Here is a 23,143-nt window from a genome sequence, read left to right as displayed (position 1 = left end):
TGATGCGGTCACAGAGCATCCAGGGTTCACAGCGAGAGACACGTAACTCATGAGCACAGGCTTCACAGCCTGCGCTTGGCTTATCCCCTACCCAGTTTGGTGATGTTTCCAGCCCCGCTCTTGTTTCCTGAAGAAGGAGATGGCCGTTTGTGTGGAGGTGCAGGTGGAGGGACTCATATAGTCACCCTCTGCTGGGGCCTCGGTTTAAACAGCTCTGCTCCACTGGTACAGAGCACCTGAAACACCACACCCTGGGGCTGTCATTCCATCAGCCTGAGCCAACCTCCTTTGGCTTTGTCCTCAGCGGCTTTCAGTCACGAGAAGCGTTAAGAGACCTCTGTGCCAAATGGGAACAGATAACAGCTCTTGCCAGTGGAAGTGTCATGATGCCCCAAACCATGGGAAGGCTGCATGGGATGGAGTTTTAAGTCTCATTCAAACTTGTCATAGCCTTTAGTGTCCCATTTTAGGCTTAGCTGATGCAAAAATGATTCAGACATGGTTCCACTTCTTCAGTTACCAACTAGCTTTTCTTTCTTCCTTTCTTTCTTCCTTTCTTTCTTTCTTCCTTTCTTTCTTTCTTTCTTTCTTTCTTTCTTTCTTTCTTTCTTTCTTTCTTTCTTTCTTTCTTTCTTTCTTTCTTTCTTTCTTTCTTTCTTTCTTTCTTTTTCTTTCTTTCTTTCCTTCTTTCCTTCTTTCCTTCTTTCCTTCTTTCTTTCTTTCCTTCCTGTTGGTTATGATTTCTTTTTCTTTTTTTGAGTACCTAAATCTATTCTTGATGCAGTGGGCAAGTAAGTGTGTGGCCTTGACGCAGGCCTTGGGCCACCTTTCTGTGGTCACTGTTTCCTTAGTTTCATAGAAGGAGGGGAAAGGGGCATCAATATTTAGAGGGTTGTTTTGAAGTGTAATTGCAATAAAGTGTGAAGGATATACAACATTCTTTGTAATGTATAGCAGATACCCAATGAAATTCTCTTAAAGATGAGAGAGAATAAAAATCTGGAGTGGAGAGAAGGTGGCCTATACGGTCGCACAAAACTAGGTTTGATTTTGGGCCCTACCACCCTTGTATTGCATGGCATCAATTTCTTCATCTATAAAAAGGGAAATAGCTCATAAAGTTCTCGTGCATCTTAATGACAAGGACTATGACAACATAATATTAATTAAACCCTAATATGTTCTAAATATTAACCTATTAAATCCTTACCACTCAGCTGATGTTAGGTAACTTAAGGAAAATACCTAATGGCATATTGGTTCCGTAGCATGTGCTTCAAATGTTAATCTTTTCCCACGTCTCTTTTCCTGCCAGTCCACTGAGTCAGAGATAAGACAATGCCATTTTCCGATAGGGGTCCTGAGAATATGCTTCTTCCTTTAAATGTCAAGCATTAGGGGAAAAAAAATGAAAGAAACGCAGTGTAGGAGATTACACTGCATTTCCAGAAAGGTAATGGAAAATTACTCAGCATTTCAAAACCCTCAGTTTCATTGGCCTTGACTGCATAACAATGACTTAACATGATAGCATCCCACTTTCTGAAACAAGAAATCAGACTGAATTTGATCTGTAGCACAGATATGTTCATAAACGTAGGCCCAAGCTTGGGTGACGGTTTATTTTGGGGGCCCCTCCTGTAAGCAAAGAGAGAACGAAGGCCTTGCATGGATTGATAGGCTGGGAGATTATGACAATTCCTATTTTTATGAGCATGCACTGGGTCTCCAGAGGGCTAGATTTGAGTAGCAGTAAAAAAAGGTAGAATCCAGACTGTCCCCATCTTCCCTCCATGTGAGAAAAATCACACCATTGAGCCTTTTCAGTATTGTATTTCTCGGAGGATAAAAACAGGAAAGCTTTCTGAATGACTTTGCCTGGCCTTAGAACTTGATACTCGAAACTTCATTTTCACCACCATCATCACCATCTGGGCACTGAGTTCAAATACAGCTTGGACTGATTTCATTGGTTTATCTGGTATTAGATTTAAGAAAGAGTTTTGTCCTCAGCAGACCCTGTTTCTTAACACTAAACTCTTTTTTTTTTTCCTCGATTAGGGTAAAATTCTCAACAGGAAAGGATGCTGTCCTATTTGCACTGAAAGTAAGTTTATTCCATTGAAAATGTGCTATTAATATGTGTTTCACATTTTATCATGCAGCAAGGGAAATGGTGGTGTAACTTTTCAGCCTATTTCTATAGGTACAGGATGGGGTCTTCTCACCTCCCTACAGACAATTTAAGTCAGTGGTAATCTTCGCACAGAACATAACTGAGACAAATGTAGATGTTTCCATCAGAATTTGTTGCTATGAGAAATTGAGAAGATAAATGGTCTGATGAGGTTTTTAGAAAGGACCGGATAACTTAATGTACGTTTTAACTTCTAATAGCATTTGCAGTCGTAGCGGCTAAGATAACGATACCCAGTAAAACCAAACATCGTGCATAATCTAGGAGAGATTTTCCTGCTATCATTTGAAAGTCAAACAGCTGTACTTCTTCCTCCCTCACCCCCACCCCCATGTCACTTGGGCACATCCTGTGTTGCTCTTGGTAAAAGATAAGACAACAGACATTAGGCTGGCAGTGGTTTGACCCTCCTGTTATTTTTGACTGTTACTGAAGCTTCTCTCTAACGTGGCCTGAAAGCCATCTGGGACTGTGCTACGCATCACAGACAGCATAGCAGCAGACTTACTGTCATCCCCACATCTAGACATGCCCAGATCTATTAGCAAATCCCCGTTTTAGTCCTCCTCACATTCATCTGGTTTCAGGATAGCTTTCTGAAGTGTTTCATTGAAGGGAGAGTATTCATAATGTCACTGTCAAATTAGTTCTGAAGTATGATAAGCAGGATTAACCAAGCCATGGAATCTATTAGAAGGTATTTTATGAGCCGTTCAGGCTTAGAGAAGTGGGCTTTGATGACGGCTGAAAGCAGCTTTCACATGGGAATAGATTTGTTTATTCCACTTGCCTGAAATCAGAGTTTATAAGAGTTATCTTGGCTCTTGTTTTTGGACAATAAAGAGTTCATACATAAGTTCATTCTGTATATTACTATGTACACAGATGTGTATATACTACTAAACACATATCTCACTGGTTTTTTGAGGCAGATATTAAATGGTTATACACTGTACATTGGATAAAAGTACTGGTTGAATTAATGAAAAATAAATTATAGATTTCATTAAAGAATTTTTCTTTAAAGATAATGAAGTACCTGAAATAATTCAAAGGAGGCCAACCAAGTACGACTTTGTAGAGCCTGGGAATTATGCAGGAAGTAGAATTAGCTATGATTAACACACCAGTTGATTTTAAAACATGTGTATAAACTATTACATTTAATCATCTTCCCAGAGACTCTCTGAGGAAACTTTGTTTATGGATGGTTTGGAGACTGCTTCCAGCTTAATTCCTTGTTGGATGAGCAGAGTTGAGTCTAAACTGATGAAGTTTCCCGCTGTATCTGTGTGCATGGAGATGTTTGCATTTCCCTAGAAAGTATCTCCTAGCTGAAGCAGAGACAGACTTCCAGCAAACTCCTCAGATTTTCTAGCTAACCCTTTTGATTTGCATGAGCACAGAGGGGCTCCGTCTGCCTATCTCACTGCTGTCAGGCAAGACCACTGCTGCTCAGCTTAATACAAACATACAGCCAGTCTCGTACCAAAACAGCCTGCATCTCGAATCATCTGACTTTATGTTACCAGAATCAAGAAGGGTGATTCTTGAGATCGTTGAGAGGAAGGCTACGTTTCATTATCAGTTTATCCACTCCGGACTAGCCTTTCCATGTATAGAAAACTGGTGGTTTATCAGAAAACAAAAAAGAAAGAAGAGAAGAATAGAAGGATGGGCATGACAAATCCAAACCAAAAGTTTTTAAGTAGACGTATTAAACGTTTATTGTCCATGTATTGTACATTGCACCATAAATATAAATACCATATGTGTGAATGAGCCCGTGACTTCTGCCACTGAGAGAGGCAGTTGGCAAGGGGAAAAGCCACCCAGCTGGAGGGGCAGCAGGGAGACCACTGACTCTCTGTGCCTGCGTCCAGCAGGTCAGTGTGGGAAGAGTCCAGGCATGTGGTTCTTGGTCCAAATCGAAATGATATCATCAGATGGCAGTTTCTCAATTTCCTTTGGTGTTCTTTCCATCTGTTTACTCTATCTTGCTCTCCAGAAGTTCTTCCATCAATGCTGTAAAACACATTCTGTTTAGAGAGGTTTATTTGTTCAGACTGAATTATGAGATGGCGTGACTTTCTGCTTTTTTTAAGCAATGCCCAGATTTTCATAGCACATTCAGGTAGACTTACCCCAATGTCCTGTAGCTAGTTGCCTTAAGACCTCCTTTTTCGAAATTCCTTTGTCATTATATCCAGGATCCAGAACAAGCCTTTGGGCTCATTTTTTTCCTCCTCTGTCAATTATGAAAGCTCTTCTGGTACATAGGTTTCTAGAGCAGACAAACGAAGGTTGAAGTACAAACTAATGCTAGTGTTTTCGAAAACCAGAAAAATGACTGATTTCTGTCTCGTGCAAACAGGATCACACATGCGTGTACATACCCCACTAGTTACTGCAGAGTTTTCAAGCTCAGTATTATTGATAGTTTGGCCAGATAATTCTTTGTGGTGGATAAGTCTTTCCTGTGCGTTTTGTGAGGTTTAGCAATATCTCTGGCCTCTACCAACTAGATGCCGATAGCAACCCCTCCCCTGAAGGTGTGACAACCAACACTATCTCCAGACATTTCCAAAAGTCCCCTGGGGGGCACCTTCAGCCCTGACTGAGAACCACTGGTACTCTAAACAGGGGTGACAGCATAGATGAAGCCAGAAATAAACACCTGTGGTATGAATCACAGTAACTGGATTCTTGACACAGTGATTAGATGAAATAGAAGGGGGAGGGTAGAGTGAGGCTGACCTTTTGCTGATGTAAAAAATGACAAACTAAAAGCCTCTGGATTCAATTGAATGTGTTTCTGTATTTTCATTGTCTAGCCCTACAAAAAAAATTATAAAGGCATGATTATATCTTGATTGATTAAAGTCACCATCTTTGCTTTAGTTGCTAGGAAGCTAGAAATAAATTTTTATCCCATCGCTAGTGGCATGTGGGTTTTGTGCAGTGAGCTTTCTCCTGACGTCATCTTATGTGTCTACTACTCTTACATGTTTTGGATTATTTAGTGTGTATGCCTATAAGCTACTTCCAATCCTCTTTTGAATGGAGGCAAGGAAAAAATACTTAGATACTTACATCCATACATACACAAATAAAATGAGTTGATTCCATGGTTTCAGAACCAAAGCTTACTTTGATTACCTGCAGTAGTTAAATGAGTGTGGCATTATTTCCAACAGTGACATTGCATTGTCTGTTTCTGAAATCCCACACAATTCCTGCTTTATTGACTGGCTTAGTCTGTCTCGGCAGTGCTTGGGGCTCTCTCAGACCCCTGAAAGGAACAGTGAAGAGGAAACCTGAAGTAAATGTGTTGTATGTTCTCAGAGGCTTCTCTTTGCCATAGTCAGTGATAACAGTAATTTATAATTTTGGAGGTAATAGGCAACAGCTGAGGCACAAAATTGTTGTACTCCTTAAAGTACAACGCTTTTTGTGGGGTTGGTCTGAAAGACCAGTGATGAGTCTTTAAAAAAAAAGAGTCCTCTTAAAGCCAGACCTGAAGAAAGTGTGAAAAGGATTACTGTCTTTTAATAACACAGGACATTCTCCCTTTCAAATTGAAAAGAATTAATTTGGTTCGGATGATTTATTTAAAATAAAATGTTTGGAGTGAGCTAAACAAACTTTAGAAAGCTTTTGTGCAAATGCCATTTCTTGCCAAAGTATGAGCCATAGACTAAAGCAGTCCCACTTTCCCTGGGCTGATTGCCGTGGGACCATGAGTTGGGTGCCAAGAAGGCCACTGTTCATTGTGTGCATAGCACTTGGTTTACCAAGTGAAATGTTACCTTACTGCACGTGTGGCAAACAGTAGGTGGAATCTTGTCCTCGCTACCTGACAAGAGACCTGAGTCAGATAAATTCTTTGCTGGCAGAATGTCTGTTTTCAGACACAGAGGTAGTACTTAGTAGCGAAGTTTTCACTAGCAGAGGAGTGGATGTGTGCGTGTGTGGATGTGTGTGTGTTGAGAGAGAGAGGAGAGAGAGAGAAAGAGACTGACTTTGAGAAAGAATTTAATCTCAACCATCTACAAGACCAGAGGCAACCCAAGGCAGCCCAGACATAGATGTCCAATCTCCAGTCTCATGGATTCATTAAGTAGTGCCTGTAGCTACATCAGTCCTAACCATCGGGATCCAAACCCAAAATGAAAGTTCACGATTACATAACGCAGAGGAGGATAGGGTATACTGAGCACAGATGTGCGTTTAATTGAAATAACCTCAACTACACATCCCACAAGTAACAGGAAGTATCAGATTTCAGCAACTTAGGGTGCGAGGAGGCTCACAGTTGCCAGGTGACTTTTTAAAAGCCTCAAGGGTTAGATTCCCAGCTGTGCGCAGCACTGCTGTGCCTGCTGTCCTAGAGGACCCCCGCCTGCTGCGTGCGCCCAGCGCAGGCACCGTGGAGTTGCCCTGGCTGGTTTTGGCTCACCTACTTAAGACCCTGAGTGTGCCTGCAGCTATCTCTAATTAAAGAGTAGCTGGGGTTGGGGGGAATGCAGCAACATCTTAATGAAACAGTGACCTTTGGGCCTATTTTGTGAGAAATCTCCACTGACAGAGGTTCCACAAATTAGTAATTCTGTGTTTGAGCAAGGTTTCTGGCCTCCGAGACTGTAAGCAGCTCCAGGTTCCTTAATGCCAAGAGTCTGTCCTTAACCCGGGAAAGCAAGGAAATTTGAAACCGGAGTTCAGGATGCTTGTAGAATAAGAATTTGTGGTGTTGACTTTAGCCTTGCCGAGGAGGTGTTAAGCAAAGTGGCCACTGAACTTTCTGCCCCAGCATCTGGAGGTGGATTTGTCACTGCTCCCAAGGCCCAACCAGCAGACAGAGGTGGCAAATAAAACCCAACTGTACCACACATGGTGTCTAGGAAACCCCACACAGGCAGGAGGGGCATTAAAAGGGTGTGAGGAAATCAGTTTGTTTTCAGTTATGGATGCTGTTCTGTGCTAAGGGATACTGTTCCTTTAAATTTTCTGACTGTAAGTTGATGCAAAGTTGGAGGAGGCAGAAATTATTGGGGGCCATCTTCTATCTACCACCTATTGTCATTTTCTACAGGGTGTTAATACTTCATAAGTTCTGACCGTATACTTACCAGTCATCGTCACCACCATCATCCTCATCATCAAATAACAACAATGGGCAATAATTGCAGGGGCAGCCATGGCTCCTACTTGTTCAGCATCTTCTGTGTGTCTGAACGCTGTCCTGGGCTATCTCATTTGATCTTTGATCCTTGCAGCCACCTTCTAGTCAAGTCATGTTATTAGCTCCATTTTACAGCTGAGGTAACTGAGGCTTAGGGATCAAGTGGTGGAGCCTGAATTCCTACAAGGAAGTCTGGCCCCAGGGCCTGGGCTGGAATTTCTACCCTTGACTTCTTTGTCATTTTTGTACGGTCAGACAACTGATTGCAGTTAGGAAGGGAAGAGAAGGTCTGGAGGGCTTTACAATTGGTAAGGATTAGAGACTGGTGAAGGATCTCAGGCGGAGTTTCCAATTTGGCAGGGTTTCCCTCCACCCCACCCAGGAAGAAACTTAGATTCAAGTGCCCAGACTTTCATCCACCTGGCGACACCGCCACCTTTCTGCTTCGGCTCAGAGCAGTGATAGTTGGTGTGCTCGACAAATCCAGCTGGCATGGTTTTCCATGTCCTCTCACTTTTCCCGGTATTTTTCTTCTCCTTCCTGGCAACTCAGGGTTGAGATATTTCCAGCAGTAAATGAAGATCTCTCCCAATTTTCTTACAATAATAAAATACATGTAATTTAATATTTGAAATAACTGTGTATAAATTTCACTGGGAGTAGGAAAGAGTTGAAGTTGCTCTGCCAGTCATGGTCATCATATTAACATGGAATTGTATAAATGAATGGACCTTACTATGAGGTCAACCCTCTTACTTCTTAGGTGAGGAAACTGAGACTCAGGGTAGTATTAACTGAAGAGTTGGGATGAGTTTTTTTTTTTTTTTTTTAACCTCCTACTCCAGTATTCATTCTGTAACATCATATGGCCCCCCTGGATTTTTGCTTGGGATATTATTAAATCATTCAATGAAAAGTTGCTTTCTTGCCTAATTTTTAAAGACTATGTTTTATACAGAAAGATACATATTTATAAATACATATGCATTATTAGACACCTGGTCCATTTAGTCAAGGCTGCCATCTTGAATCACAAAAAAGAGGCAAGCATCCAGTTTTTAAAGGAACTTGTGACCAAAACGTCTTAACAGTGGTACACCTAAAATGCGGCTAAGTGAAAAAACAAACAAAGAATACAAATCCCAAACTCTGAAAATGAAAAGTATACTTTGTGGAAAAGCCTGTATAATAAATTACACATTACTCTATGCAAAGCTGAGGCAGGTTTATACCTCTCTGGAGGTCACATCTCCCACGAGTAAAATAAGAACAACAAAAATTGCTACTCTGCTGCCTCTACAATTGCTTCTATTACCAGCAGCGATTTATTGAATATAAATCCGTGTCAGGCATTGTGATAAACACTCTCCATGCATTCTGTCATTTAATCTCACAACAATCTGTGAAGTGGAAGCTATTATCCCCATTTTAGAAATGAGAGATCTGAGGGTCTGAGGAATTAAATAAGGTGAGGTCAGCTAATGCCTGGTCCATGAGACCCCAAAGCCGAAACTTTTAAGCACTATTGTGTGTTCTCTGTTGACTACATTATTCTTCATTTTGGAGGCTTGCCTCTGGATATATACAAAGTTTACCAATTTCTTTCCTCTATACATGATCAGGGTCTTCTATTTGAAAGCAGTTGTATTTCCTCACCTTTTAAAACCTTAGCTACGTTTCCGAGGTCCCTTAAACTCTTCAGTCTCTTGGGTTATAATACTTGAGTTCTAACCTTCCCTGGGAGTTTGGAGAAATGACTCATTAGCTGCACTCTGTAGTTCCCTTTGATGTGAAGTTCATATTGATGAATACTGTCCTCTTCTTCCTCATCGCAGTCTCCTTTTTGGTTAATACTCTCTGCCCCCAGCCATTGCTCCCCTCCTCTGCTCCACACTTTCCTGTCTCTCTTCAGTACATACATCTGTTCTCCTTTCACTTGACACCTTTTAATCCTGTGAACTCACAGCTCTGCCTCCACGGTACCCCTTCTTTAGTTAACTCTCTCATTCTGGTTTCATATTGTCTGTACTTCCAGGTTCTTAATGTAGGACTTCTGGACAAGACGCTAATATGGTAGATCTCAGTGTCTCATTTTTTTGGAGACCACGTTCTTCTTTCACAATGTACTGTATTTGAATTTAACAGTTGCTACCTTTGATTCTCCAAATTATCTTGGTTGGGAGTTGGATGAAGAGATTAATGGCTGATTTCCAGCCCCTATCTGTTGCCTGAATTCTGGCACCTCCTTTATCCCAGCTGCACAGGTTTTGAGTCTTAATGTTATTTCTCATACTTTTGGCATTTCTCTCCCATGTTGATCATCGGTCATCAAGTCTGGTTGCTTGTCTCTTTGCATTGTTTTTCTAATAAATAATTTCCTTTCCATTCCCACAGCAGCCAGACCCTCATCCTTTTGCCTGCAACTAACTTCTGTTTTTCCTTCCGTCAGCCCTTTCTGCATACCACTGTCAGAACCCAAACTTGGCTTTCACAAGGACCTACACCAGCTTCCTGCACTGGTCTCTTGCAGAATTTCCCAAAGTTTGTTTTATAAAACGCTAGTGCTGAGGGACAGTAATGAGTAATATTTTTGAAACAAGATTCTGTGATTAAATACATTAGGGAAATGCTGGGTCAAGTAAACTTAGATATGTTTCCTCACTGCAGAGTTCTCAGAGCCCTTTCTATGCCAGCGTGCAGGGTAAACTTTCAGGAGGATGATGGAGTACGGGTACCTCCCGAACTAATTTGGGCTGCAAAGGTTTTTCTTATTTCTACTTATTTTGGCAGAGTCACAGGCAGGATTGATGTTTCAGAGGAAACAGGTTAAGAAATGTTGGTTCTTTGGACTACATTTAAACTTCTTGGGCTGGCAATAAATCTCAGGCCAATTTATTTATAGATGGCTTGAGTGTCTCACATCTCTCGGAGCAACTACCCGCTCTGGCAGATCTGTCTTCTGCTCTTCTTGCGCAAACTGCCTTCTTTTCCTTGCCCATGACTGTTAACATTCTTCTTTTGGCCTCGAGGCTTACTCCATTCTAGTCCCAAACCTACCTTGTATATGTCTTTCCTAGACCAACTCAGCTCACATTGTCTTTTCAACAAATTTCTGTTTTATGTGTATGTTACAGTCTTATTCAGTCCTATTTTAGCCAGTCTATTTGCTTGATTTGCATAGTTTTATCATAATAAAACTAACAATGACTACCGTCTGAGCATCTATTATGTTCTCAGCACTTTTGTGATCCTGTCTTTATCTTTATAATCACCCTGAAAGGTGGTGGTTCTTAGACACACTTTACAGGTGAACAAATTGAAGTTGTGTAGGTGGTGTGTGCATGATTTTGTAGTCACTGAGTGGCAAGACTGGGATTCAAACCCGGACTCTCTTCTCAGCAACATACTTAAAGTTCCCAGAGCTTTAAGGTGGCTTTAAAGCTAGAAGGTAGGTTAATTTAGAGACGTGAAACCTATCTCTTCAGCTCAGGTACACAGCTTTCTTTATTGATAAATAGCAATTTCTAGTTTAAAGAGACCAGACGTTTTGGGGTCAGAGCTTGGTTGATAGAGTGGCAAAAATGCTCATCTGTAACAAGTTTGTATTAACACTTGGTGAGTTTCCAGCATTCTGGAAGGTGTCCTGGAGGACATGGATTAAAAAGCTGATACAGACTCTGAGTTTAGGAACTTGCAATGTGGTTGGGGAGATGAAATGTAAACACCTTTAAATGAGAAAACCATATAATATAGTTTATAGTTAACTTCTAGATAGGTATTCTTAAACTGAAGTTCATGAACTCCTAAGAGGTCATTGATCAGTCTTGGGACAGTGTGTCTGTGAACCTCTACATTTGAGCCAGTATATTCATGTACACTTGGAAGGGTATCTACACATTTCTTCAGATTCCCAAAAAGCTCTGTAACCCAACTCGTTAACTCCGACTGCGTGGGATGCTGTAATACATAGAGTGTAAATGGAAACATCATGGCCAGGAAGGCACTGGCCTCAGAGCCACAGACACTGGGTTGGACTCTGTCTTTACTGCTGTTCTCTGGTTGACCATGAGCAACATGACAACCTCTCTAAACTCATTGCTAAGAAATTAAAAGAAGAATCAGAAAAGTAGTGAGGCTTAGAGGAGATAGTGAAACTATGGAAAGTATCTGGCATAAACTAGTCACTTTAGAATAGTCACATTGGCTTTTGCTAAATGTACTAGTTTCATTTTGCTGCAGATACAAACTTAGTATCTTAAAAACAGTACACATTTTGTTATCTTAATAAGTTCTGGAGATCAGAAGTTTGAAATGGATCTTAATCGGCCAAAATCAAGGTGTTGGCAGGGCCGCATTCCTTCTTGAGGCTCTGGGGGAGAATCCGTTTTCAGGCTTTGTCCAGCTTCTTAAGGCTGCCCGTGTTGTTTGATTCAAGGCCTCCTTCTGTCTTCAAAGCCGACAGTGGCAAATCAAGTCCTCATGCTGCATCACTGACACTCACTCTTCTACCTTCCTCTTTCACTGTTAAGGATCCTCATGATAACGTTGGTCCTGCCTGGATTATCCAGGATAATTCCCCATCTCAGCTGAGTAACCACCTTAGTTCCATTTGCAGCCTTAACTCCTTGTTCTGCGAGCCTTCATTAATTATTCAATTAATTAATGGATTAAGCAAAATTCTATTTATTACCTGCCATAGGCCATTCATTACAATGAACTGTTTTAGTGAATTCAGTGTGGTCAGTTTATTTTTTTCCACCAAAATATATTCTTTAATTAATTAACCCATTTATTTAACAAATATTTGACACCTGACCAGGCATGTCTGTGAGTAATGCACAGATAAGTCTGTTTATCATATTTATATCTATAAATACAGATCCTCCAATATACAAGGCAGCCTGCCAGGCACTAAGAAATACACACAAAATTTACATATAAGGAGTTTAATGCCTGGTTTAGGAGTTAAGGATACGTTATGACTAAAAGCTAGGGTAGAAAGTGATTTATCATGAGTGTGCTGTGGGCTTGGTGACCATATTTTTAACCCTCAAACTGAAAAACCTAGTGTGACTAGAGGAGAGAGTATTTGAAATGAAGTCTGTCCCAGAAAATCTGAGCTCTGTGGTCAGTTTTGTTCTGGGGATTTAAAGGAAAGAGCAGTGACTTTGGCTGAGGCACTGGGAAAGCCGGCAGCTGGGGAGCTGGCACGGGAGACTGGAGCTGAAGGACTCCTGTGCCATAAACTGTGAAGTTCAGGCCACTGTTCGAGCCAAGGTGAGAGGTGAGAAGCCCTGGGCTCAGGTGGGGAGGCTGTAGGATATCAGCCGGGCTTTAGGGTGAAATTTAGTTTAGGTTCGATCTCGAAGGTGGTGATGCTTCCTTTGCTCTGCTGTTGAAGTTGGTGAGTACAGGAGGTTATGGAAAACATGTGGAAAGAAACTTATATTCTTAACAGTATCCCTACCAAACCTTTTCTTTTCTTTTCTTTTTTCTTTTCTCTCTCTCTCTCTATTTCTTCCTTCCTTCCTTTCTTTTTAAATATTAGCTTCTGGTGCCTATGCAACTTTTTTAAAAAATCAGTTTTTATATGTAGATTTGTAAGTATATCTGGTGGAGAGAGATCCACTATGCCTTCCCCCCACATTCACACAGTAAAATCAGATTAAGTTCTTGATTTAAGAAGCCAAGGGTGTATTAGTTTCTGGTGTACAGCATAGTGAACACTGTAAATTAACTGCACTTTGGCTTAAAAAGACAGAGATTGGGGAAAAAAAGAGGGGGGGGGGTGGAAAAAGGAAGCCAAGGGTGTAAAATCTTAAAGGAATCCAGGTGCCCCTTGGTGGAACTTCTGTCGGCTTTCAGGTCCCCTGGGGGCAACAGCCGCCTCTGAGCGAGGCCAGAGCCTCCTGTGCAGATAAGTTCGGTTCCTGCTGGGTCACACACAGCCTGTTTATATTGGAAGCTTACATCATGTTCAGGAAGAGCCTCGACCAACTGCATAAGGGCTTGTGTTAAGAGCAATGTTTCTAATCCCAGCCTTTCCTGGTTCTTGACTCAAACTTGGCATCATCACGACTCCCAGCCACCTGGGGTTCTCAGGAGCCCCTGCATGACCCAGTGACCCTGGTGTCCCACAGGGCCTGTTTCACGGCAGTTTGTGTTGAGGAAAGCTTAAAGCCATATTTTTTATTTGATAGACTTCCTCGTGGTTAGAACACTGCTCCAGAAACGTCCTGATCTGTGTGGTGGTGTGGTACGATGAGTTAGAGAGATGGTCCTCTTTGCAGAAGTAATGGACTGAGGGTGAAAGTCACTTTCTTTGTCTTCAAAGTGATCTTAATGACTGGGGGAATCTTACATTAAGTGAAGAGGAAATAAAATTTCATGTACAGGATAATCTTAATTATGTTAAAATACATGCACACACAGGCACCCCCCCCCCCAAATTATTATTAAACGGATTATTTCTTGGTGGTGGAACCATGAGTGATGCTTTTTTTTCTTATGCTTTTCTGTTTTTGTTTTGTTGTGTTTTGGGGGGAGGAGATTAGAGTCTTCTCAGTTTCTCTTATTTTCCTTATGACATGAAGTTGTATAATTTTCCCTTAATTTTCTTTGACGGATATTTGGAGAATAATCACTGCTCGCAGAAGGAAGGCATTTTATTAGAATAAATATACCCATGGCAGAAATAAATGTACCTGATGAGATTAAGAGAAAAACATTGGAATTATGTTTTCAGAAGCAGCCTGAATCTCTCAATTCTCATAGCAGTCTTATTAAAGCACATAACATCAAAGCAAAATGTTTTCATGCAGTATTTTTAACTTTTGAAAACAAATGTCCTTATTCCAAGAGTATACGTAGCGTTTGTGAATAATAACATGTACATGTAAATAATAATGTATATACACAGAAACAAGAAAGAGGAAAATAAATGTCACACATAATTCCATTTCCTAAGAGGAAAAAATATCCTTAATATTTGGGTTTCTACACTTCTCATCCTTTTTCCCCCAATGCCTAGACATTGTATACATTTTACTGAACATAAACTGAAACAAAAATGACGTCTGATGATTGGACTTAAAGGACTATGAAAAAACACACCACTGCTTGTAAACTGGCATTTTTCTCTCTGTCCTCCAACTGAAGCATATTCAAGGAAGGTTAGTTATAGAATGGGCTGTTTATTCAGCTCCAGTGATCACTCCAGTCTTTCCAGAAGAGTGTGACCAGACATCTGGACGTCTTGGACTGCATCTCCTTTCACCAGGTCTGCTGAACAAAAATTACAGGAGGATACAGTGTTCATGTTTGTCCCCCAAGTGTTTCTCCAGTTTTTCCCTTTTCAGCGAAGCAGATTTGTGTGACCCTGAGCTTCTCAGTTTCAGTTGTTCTCCAGCACACATGTTCGCTGCTCCTGCAGGACTGGGCATAGGGACCTTGAGGAGCCAAGAAAAAGGGCCAAGGTTTCAAAATTATTTCAGTTTGTGATGCACACATCCCAAATGCAACACGTAGTTCTCAGGCATCTTCCTCGTCATGAAATTTTGTTGGCTTCTTCTGTATTGCTGTTACACGAAAAATCATCCTGATCTCCAAACCCTTCTCTTCCACAAGTTAGGGACTCTTGAAAAACGTCTTTCCTGACAGCCCTGCTCACACACGATTTCCCTTGCCCGGTACCCCTGGATGTCCCGCACTGCTTCCTGTGTGGTTACGAGCAAGCTGAGGTTTCCCAGGGCCCAGGGCCACTATACTAAGGCAGTATATTTTCTGATGCTTCTTTGAGGATTTGCTTTGTCACATAGTTGACCGTATCTACAGGTACCCACATTTTGACTCGTAAAAATAAAACATGAAGACAACAAAAACGAAAACAGACATGCATAAGGCAGAAAGGAAAAAAAATCACTCATGGCTCTACCACCAAGAAATAACCACAGCTTATAATTTGGTGGTATGTGTGTGTTTGAGTATTTATCTTAACACAGTCAAGATTATCCTATAGATAGAATTTTGTTTCCTGTTGGCATGAGCATTTCCTCAGTCATGAACATCATCAACAAACTTTTTCAGTGACTACCTAATAGTTCATTTTCTGGATATACCACCAAGTGCTTAGCTGTTTGTTTAACATTAGCATACAGTCTAAATATCCATTTTCTTATAATGTGTCCATGATCTGTAGTGCTAAGGTATGTAGTGAATGCTTGGCAAATGTTAGCGATGACTGTTTTTGTTAATGATAGTTTTGATGCAGTTGGTGTCATCACCGCTAGAGAAGTTGTATGTTGTCCTCTGCAGACTCTGGGCAGAAGATGCAGGCATTGCCTGTGCCTGCTCACAGCTGAGAGAGGATTTCCCAGGAGTATAATTTCAACTCCTTCATTTGTGCCTGGGCTGAGGTCCATCTGTTACAAGCTCAAAAGCTCAAAAACTTTGATTGATTCTGGGTTTTTTGCCGAGTATGTGGAGTTTAAAACTCTGAAGAGCCCTGGCTTGAATTTGGTGCATCTGGTGGTCAGGTTAACATTTAGTCCTTCCGTGGCAGGTGGTAGTATTAACTCTGAACTGTAATTCTCCTGGTGCACCCTGGGGTGTCCCAAAGGACTGCCTTGCTCCTTGTCAGCCAAAAAGCACCGTTTTCATGCCAGGGAGGGATTCTGCTTGTCAGAATGGGGGCGGGGAGGGGGAATGGGTGATGGGACAATTTTGAAAGTAATCACTTGGAGAAAGAACTGGAAAATGCAGTCTTGGGTGGTTAGCTGGGTGGGGACACTCGGGGGGATATAGTTAGCTGGGTGGGGACACTCGGGTGGATGTAGTTAGCTAGGTGGGGACACTCGGGGGGATGTAGTTAGCTAGGTGGGGACACTCGGGGGGATGTAGTTAGCTAGGTGGGGACACTCGGGGGGTGTAAGATTAGGAAGGTGGAGCTAGGACATAATATGAAGCAACAAACAGTAAAATTGGAGTCACATGAAAAAAAAAAACCAACCATGAAGGTTAAGGAAGGAATAGAAATGGAGGGTGAATTAAATTGTTAGTGCTGAGGTTTCAAAGCTTTCTCTCCAACCCATTTCTTCCACCCTCCTCCCCCAACTAGAGCCTTTTATATATTCTTTAAAGTATTTGTTCACTGAATCTATCCTGCAAACCAGAAACTCTCTTTTGTGAGTCTCTATTAAATGTTGACAAGGAAAGCTAACTTAGAACAAGTTATTAACTTATTAAATTCCAAATACATGTGATTTAGATGGAGCCATATGAAATTGACACACAAAATGACATAATGTATCATAACATAAAACAACAATACTCTCCAAACACTTTAGAAATTAAAAGCAAATGTTTGCCTTGGATCCCATTGGTCCTATCAGATCATTGGCACATCCTTCCTCTCTCTCGATGCTCTATTCTTCCCCGACATACTCAGAGCAATTACTTATAGGAAAGTTTCACATTCTTGACCTGTTCTAGTGCTGCCTGAAAATTGCTTTTTTATGATAGTTCTTTCATCATGTGGGCTAATTTCTCTAAATGAATTTCTCATTTTCTGGTTGTTCACCCCTTCTTAAAAAAAAACAGATAAAATATCTTTGCATGCAGAACAAATAAATGCCAAATTTTGTTTTTAAAAAAGAAACAATACTTAATTTTCTCTAAAAACCTTTGAAATACTCCAGTGTAAAACTTTACCTGGGTATCGTAAGTATTTGAATTAATGGTATTTTGAAATGATGAATTCATTGGAATTTCTTTAACTTACCAAATGCTGGGTTTTACAATTTATCTTTTTTTATCTAACTTTAGATTTTGATACACAGATCAAACTATAGGAGCCTTGTATTTCTAAATAAAACACCCAGAGACTATCAGTTTTATTGATATTTTGGTTCCTAAAAGTTTAAACATGTATCTGTTTGGCAATTCTGTTTATCTGGCCTTAAAAATACATGAGTACTGAATATAATACATTTGTTTAAACCATGAATAACATTTAGAATACCGTGTTTCCAAATGTTTTGAATCAGTTAAATGGAAATAATACCAATGCTTTGGTGTATTGTCATTTATGTTGCTCTCTTTTATTTATTCTCCGTTCTTGTTTATATGGTTATGGAATTAAGTCAGTTCTATTTACAAAATTATCCTAGTTTCATTTCTCTGTCCTTGACATTAAGACCACAGAAGCATATTGAGATTCTCAAATAGAGATGCCTTAAAAAATTCAGGAGTATTATAAGTAACTTTTAAATGTACAAGCACCAGAAGTGTTACATGTCCTATGAGATTTGGTACAAACTTTTAAAACAACTAATCTTTTTTTTTAAGTTGATTTTCCTTAGTGCAGCTCTGCTCAGTCCCTCCCTTACCTGCCAGCTGCCCCTGTCAGGTTTATTGCAGGGACCCCTGATTTCTCTTTGAATCCCTCGCTCGGTTTATGACCTGCTTTTGTCTCTCACTCATCCGCAGAGCCCGGCGTTTGCACGGTATTCGGAGATCCCCACTACAACACTTTTGACGGACGGACATTTAACTTTCAGGGGACGTGTCAGTACGTTTTGACAAAAGACTGCTCCTCCCCTGCCTCGCCCTTTCAGGTGCTGGTGAAGAACGATGCACGCAGGACCCGCTCCTTCTCCTGGACCAAGTCAGTGGACCTGGTGCTGGGCACCAGCACTGTCAGCCTCCAGCAGCACCTGACCGTGCGCTGGAACGGCTCGCGCATCGCGCTGCCCTGCCAGGCGCCGCAGTTTCACATCGACCTGGATGGCTACCTCTTGAAAGTGACGACCAAAGCAGGTGGGCTTCCAGAAGCACGGGGCTTCTGTGTCTCTCCGGCCCTTCCCTCTGTCTCACCCTCTTGGGCTCAGGAGCTGCAGCTGCTTCTCCTCCTCCACGGAGGAAAACCAGAGGCAGAGAAGTGTTCCATCTGTAGGCATTGTCTCATCCGTACTCACTGGAGCTTTGAAGGGGGATCCCAGAGATGGCACAAAATAGCTGAAGAAATTTGCACACTGGGGAGCCTTGCAATCCAACGCGAGTCTCACCAGTCTTGCAATCTGTCCCCATCCAGTGCTTTTCCATCCTCATTCCAAAAATAGCAGTTGTGCTCTCCGAATAACCCCTTTCCTATGTTTTGTTGCTATTTGAGGTCATTGATGTCCAGCTTGGAATTGTCAGTGTCCTTCCCAGCTTAGCCAGTAATGTGCAGTTTCACATCTGGGAGAAAGACTGTTTCCTTGTTAGCATCTGTCCAAGAAGGAGGGATTCCTCAAAAGCAAACCGCAAACGTGTGGGTGTACAGATGGGAGTGTGGATGATGGACTGTATGACCAGCAGTCCTGGCCGTTCTTGACCCTGGAGAAGGATGCTCATGCGTTGAGGGCTAGAACCATTGGCTCCTGCTGGAGGACACTTAAGGATGCTTGCTCTGAAAGCATCCCCCAGCCTTGGGCACATGGAGCTGGCTGCTGAGGCCTTTTCTCAGCATCACATGTTGCCTGAGGCTTGCTGGACTCTGTGTTTCCATGCTGTGGGCAGATCCATTTCCTCTAGGCCAAACTGTTCATGGTTGCTAGTAGGTTACCCCTAGGGGTTCAGTGAGGCTTAAATTCTTGTCTGTGAGGTGCTGCCTAAGAGAGACATCTTAGAAGCAGGACTCAGTCTTTCAGTATCAGCCTTGAAGAATGAATTCAGCTCGTTCACACATTTTATTATATCATGTATGGTTCCTTCCATGCTGCCTTTGGTTAGTGCATATTGTTTGTCAATTGGATAATGAATTGCATGTTTTCCTGACCGATGCTGTTTCTTTAAGCGTGATACTTGAGGAAATCAGCATCTTTCTTGCTTTTTGCATTGATGAGAGTTTAACAGTGTAAAAGCATCAGCTGGGTTCCAGGTTCTTTAGCTAATATGGACCCGAAAGGGAAACAATTGATAAAGGAGGCACTTCTGAGGGACTATAGTGACTGTTCTCCGGAGCACCTTCAGAACCCGGCTAATTGTTTCCATTCAAGCCAGAATGTAGGTGGCAAATTGATTTGAGCCCATGGAATGCCAGCTCAGCTAAACAAAGGCAGGAAGCCAAGGAGAAGCCTGGGAGCTATTATTTAGAGAGTATAACATGGTTTCAGTGAGAAATGTTACATATTAATGTATTGGAACATTCTATAAAGAAGGAAAGATTCCCATTATTCACTTTGAACGCGGTAGATGTGAAAAGCTCCATTCATTCAACTTTAAAGGGATTAGTCCATTCCAGAAGTTCAGACACCTGTTGTTGTATTCAAATAACGTGCCACTCTGCACATGCAGCCCTTGGCTCATTCCTTAGAAGGAGGCAACAGTTTTTGGCTCCATGAAAAAGGTACACGAAACGATCCATTATTACACAGTACTAATTAGAGGAACCTTGCTTATCCGTTTGCAAGCCAGCTAGACACAATGGAGTCTACTGATATGGAAATTATTACACAGCCTATCACCACAGCCTAGTTCTCAAAGGGATTCTGGATGCTCGAAGATTCCTAACATTCGAGGAAGTCTGATACTGTTGCTCTCACAGCTGCCAGTGCCTTATGGGATAAGGGCGCTCCTTGTAAGGATTTCACATGGTGTAAAAATGAGCAAAGGATGAGACTGCTAAGAAAATAATAAACGATCATAATTAGACAAATACCATAATTAGATTAGTGAATTTAAGTCTCCTAGACCTTGAACTCAGGTTTACAATTTCTTTTCTTTTTCCTTCTCTCTTGCCACAATGGAAATAATTTATGTGGTTCCCTTAATACCCAGCTGAACAATTTCCTGTAGCACGCGAAGTGCACCAGCTTTCTGCTTCCCACGGAAGAACTGTTTATTTCTCTGGGCAGTAAACTTGCTTTGAAATTATCCTTTGAGTGGAGCAATTCCATTTCCAGACAATGGTCTTTTCCACCCTGGTCCACCTATCTCTGTGTATACTACCCTTTAGGGATATTTTCTTTTTATCACCTATTGATTGTCTATCTCAAATATCCCAGTATACCCTTTGAGTGTTCTCCATCCATAATTGTTTTGTGTTTTTTTATAAGCTCGTGATCAAAGGGTACTTTCTTCAAAATAGCAGCTTAAATCAAGCCTGAGGCTGGAGGATAGGAGTCGGGGAGGAAGGACGATTTGCCCCTGTGGCTTATAGACTCAGCACTTCATGATGGAATCATTTGGCAGTGAAGCACAGGTGGCCGTGTGGCTTGGGTGGAATTAGGCTGTAGCTGTTTACCTAATAACAACTGGGGTAGTAAGAAGGCACCAGGCAGGGCTTAGTAGTTTGAGAAAGCACTCTCACCCCCATCACAGCCCCCGCACCCCAACTCCCGGCACTTAGCAGATAATTCAAAAATATTTCCTTTCTGCCATCTGTTCACTTCATCAACTCCACCTGAAAGAGTTACGTCAGATCCACCTGAAAGCATTAACACGTGGGAGTGTGGCTTTTTATTTTACTTTTGCTAGAGCTCTGTACTTGACGAACCTGGAGAATATATTTTTCTTTTTTTCTTTGGCGTAAGCTTTGAACAGAAAAACTGTCCATTTTTAAGCATCCCTATGGTATGTCTACAGATCCTGCACCTCCTCTCTCTTTTAAAAGCAGACTGCAGCAAGAGCAATGACAGCAATGCAGAAACAAAGAGACACAAAACAGACAACCCCCAAATAAAAGAACAACAGCTCCCCGACCAAGAAACAAACAAAACAACAACCGAAAACCAGAAGTAGTGTCTGGAGCTGGGTCACACCTTTGAAGGGCGAAAAACAAGTTGGTAAAACATTCACTGGTGAGAAGGGAAAATTGGAAGGCTCTTCATACGGTGGAAGGAATGTGGCCGCTGCTCACATCCCAGATGAGACATGTGCTTCAGCTCTGGCCTCTAACTCTGCCAGTGATTTCTACAAATGTCCCATGCAGAGAATTGGGAAACTCATCCCAGCTGCAGAAAGGGCTAACCCCAACCTCTAAGTGCTTCCACGATGTTTTCATCTCATAAGATGCCTATTTAAAAATATCTTTTGGAAGAGCAGTTTTTTTTTTTCCCAGTTACGACTTATAAATTTTTTGCCTGTCACTAATGTAATTTACTTTGCATGGACTTTACTCATGCTGAGGGTAAAAATAATCATGCAAACACACACACACATGCACATGTGTATATATATATACAGCACTAGACAAAGGCATCTGTCATCAAATAAGCCATCCTTCCACAATCTGAAGCCCAGCATTGTTCGGTGAAAATTCTCTTAATAGAATAGTAACAAAGAAAAGAGGAGGAAAGGAGAGTGAATTACAAATGATTCTCCTACTTTGGGGACCATGTTTCATGAAAGAGATGTCTAGAGTCTTGAGAGAAGAGTTTATTAAAAACACAATGGGTCTGCATCTTCCCAAGCATGCCTGGACCAGCAGTCCATTGCAAAGAAAGAATGATTGGCTTGTTCACTGTGAGTTGAGTTCCCATGAACTCAGTTGCCCAAAGTCTCAAATTTATTATGTCACTGCCAGTAATTTTGTTGGAGCTCCTTTGGATGTAAATTCTCAACCAATGTGGCATTTGGAAGAATAGCATTTGCCTGCTGTCTAGGAAAGAGATTTGTAGTTTGGAAAATTTTGCAATGTGGAGAATCTTTGGAATTAGGCTCTAAAAGTTAGAGTGTTGTATGGAATTGATTTTCTCCCCTCGTTTCTCTGGCTGGGCAGCTGCCTAGTTACAGGCTTAGGAGGTCAAGTTTCTTCTATACCTTAGAGAGTGCGTTACAAATCATATTATGGTTTGCTTGTCCTTTTTCAAAATGTTATTTCAGTGTCTTAACTAGCATGAAATTCACAAATTTCTTTGGCTTTGCAGATTTGTTGTATCAATTTACAGGGTAATTCATTCATTTAGTGAGTATATACTATGTGCCAGACAATGTGTTGGGTGATGGGGTATGAAGAAATAGAAATCATTTTATGTGATAGTTGTGGTTGTCAGAATTGACACCATCTTCTCTGAGATCCACACAGGCGGTCAGTCCAGTGTGTGGATAGACGAGCAGTGGGTCCTTGCTCTGATCACCTTGTCCCATTACTGTTTTCTCTTCACTCAGTTACTGTCAAGTGCCCAAGAGAGACTTTCTGATGACCTTCTTCCTTGATTTTTACCCAACTCTATTTAACTGCGTTTTTGGAACTGAGCTTCTTCTCCCACCCAAGAAATCTTCTCTACCATTTGCCTTGGACTGAGAATGCTTCCATTCTTTTCATTTATCATACAGTGATTTCCATATGGGCCTTTTTGTTTACCTCTTGAGAAATCCAGTTTTAGGCCACTGGTTTATTCTACCAATCGCTCTCCCTAAAGCGGATCTGTAACTCTTTCTTGTGGCCGTTGTGTGGCCTACTCACAGGAATGCTGTTTGGCTGGGCTTCTCCTCCTGGACCAAGTCCAAGGGAATATTGACTTTAGCATATTGGCTTAGGGAATATTAGCTTTTAGCATCTTACTTCTGGGCGTTTCTTACCGATCTTACATCACTCTGATTTTGCCTCATGCCAATTTTATATTCGGACAAGATCCATTCCCTCCCTCCCCACCCATTTCTTCTTTCTCATCATTGCCTTATCCTCTGACTTCTGAGCATCTTCTGAACATTTTGTCATCAGGGTAATATTGATACTTCAAGAATGAAGATAAAGTCGTCTAAAAAGAGTCATGTTGCCCCTT

At 41.4% G+C, this 23,143-nt stretch overlaps 1 protein-coding gene across 6 annotated transcripts in view; it reads left to right on the top strand.

The window, feature by feature from the left end:
• BMPER (BMP binding endothelial regulator) overlaps window positions 1-23,143 on the top strand; it is a 260,419-nt gene that overhangs the window by 165,572 nt on the left and 71,704 nt on the right. For 5 of the 6 annotated variants that reach the window (XM_032483753.1, XM_032483755.1, XM_032483752.1 and 2 more), the window contains exons 11-12: window positions 2,062-2,107; window positions 17,865-18,194. In XM_032483753.1, coding sequence (XP_032339644.1) covers window positions 2,062-2,107; window positions 17,865-18,194 — 376 coding nt within the window. The remainder of the gene's footprint in view (window positions 1-2,061; window positions 2,108-17,864; window positions 18,195-23,143) is intronic. The other variant, XM_032483754.1, reaches the window with a different exon arrangement.

The sequence above is a fragment of the Camelus ferus genome, chromosome 7, assembly GCF_009834535.1.
Source record: "Camelus ferus isolate YT-003-E chromosome 7, BCGSAC_Cfer_1.0, whole genome shotgun sequence".
NCBI classification, from domain to species: Eukaryota; Metazoa; Chordata; class Mammalia; order Artiodactyla; family Camelidae; genus Camelus; species Camelus ferus.
Note: the sequence above shows the minus strand (reverse complement) of the source record. Positions and strands in the feature narration are given on the sequence as shown.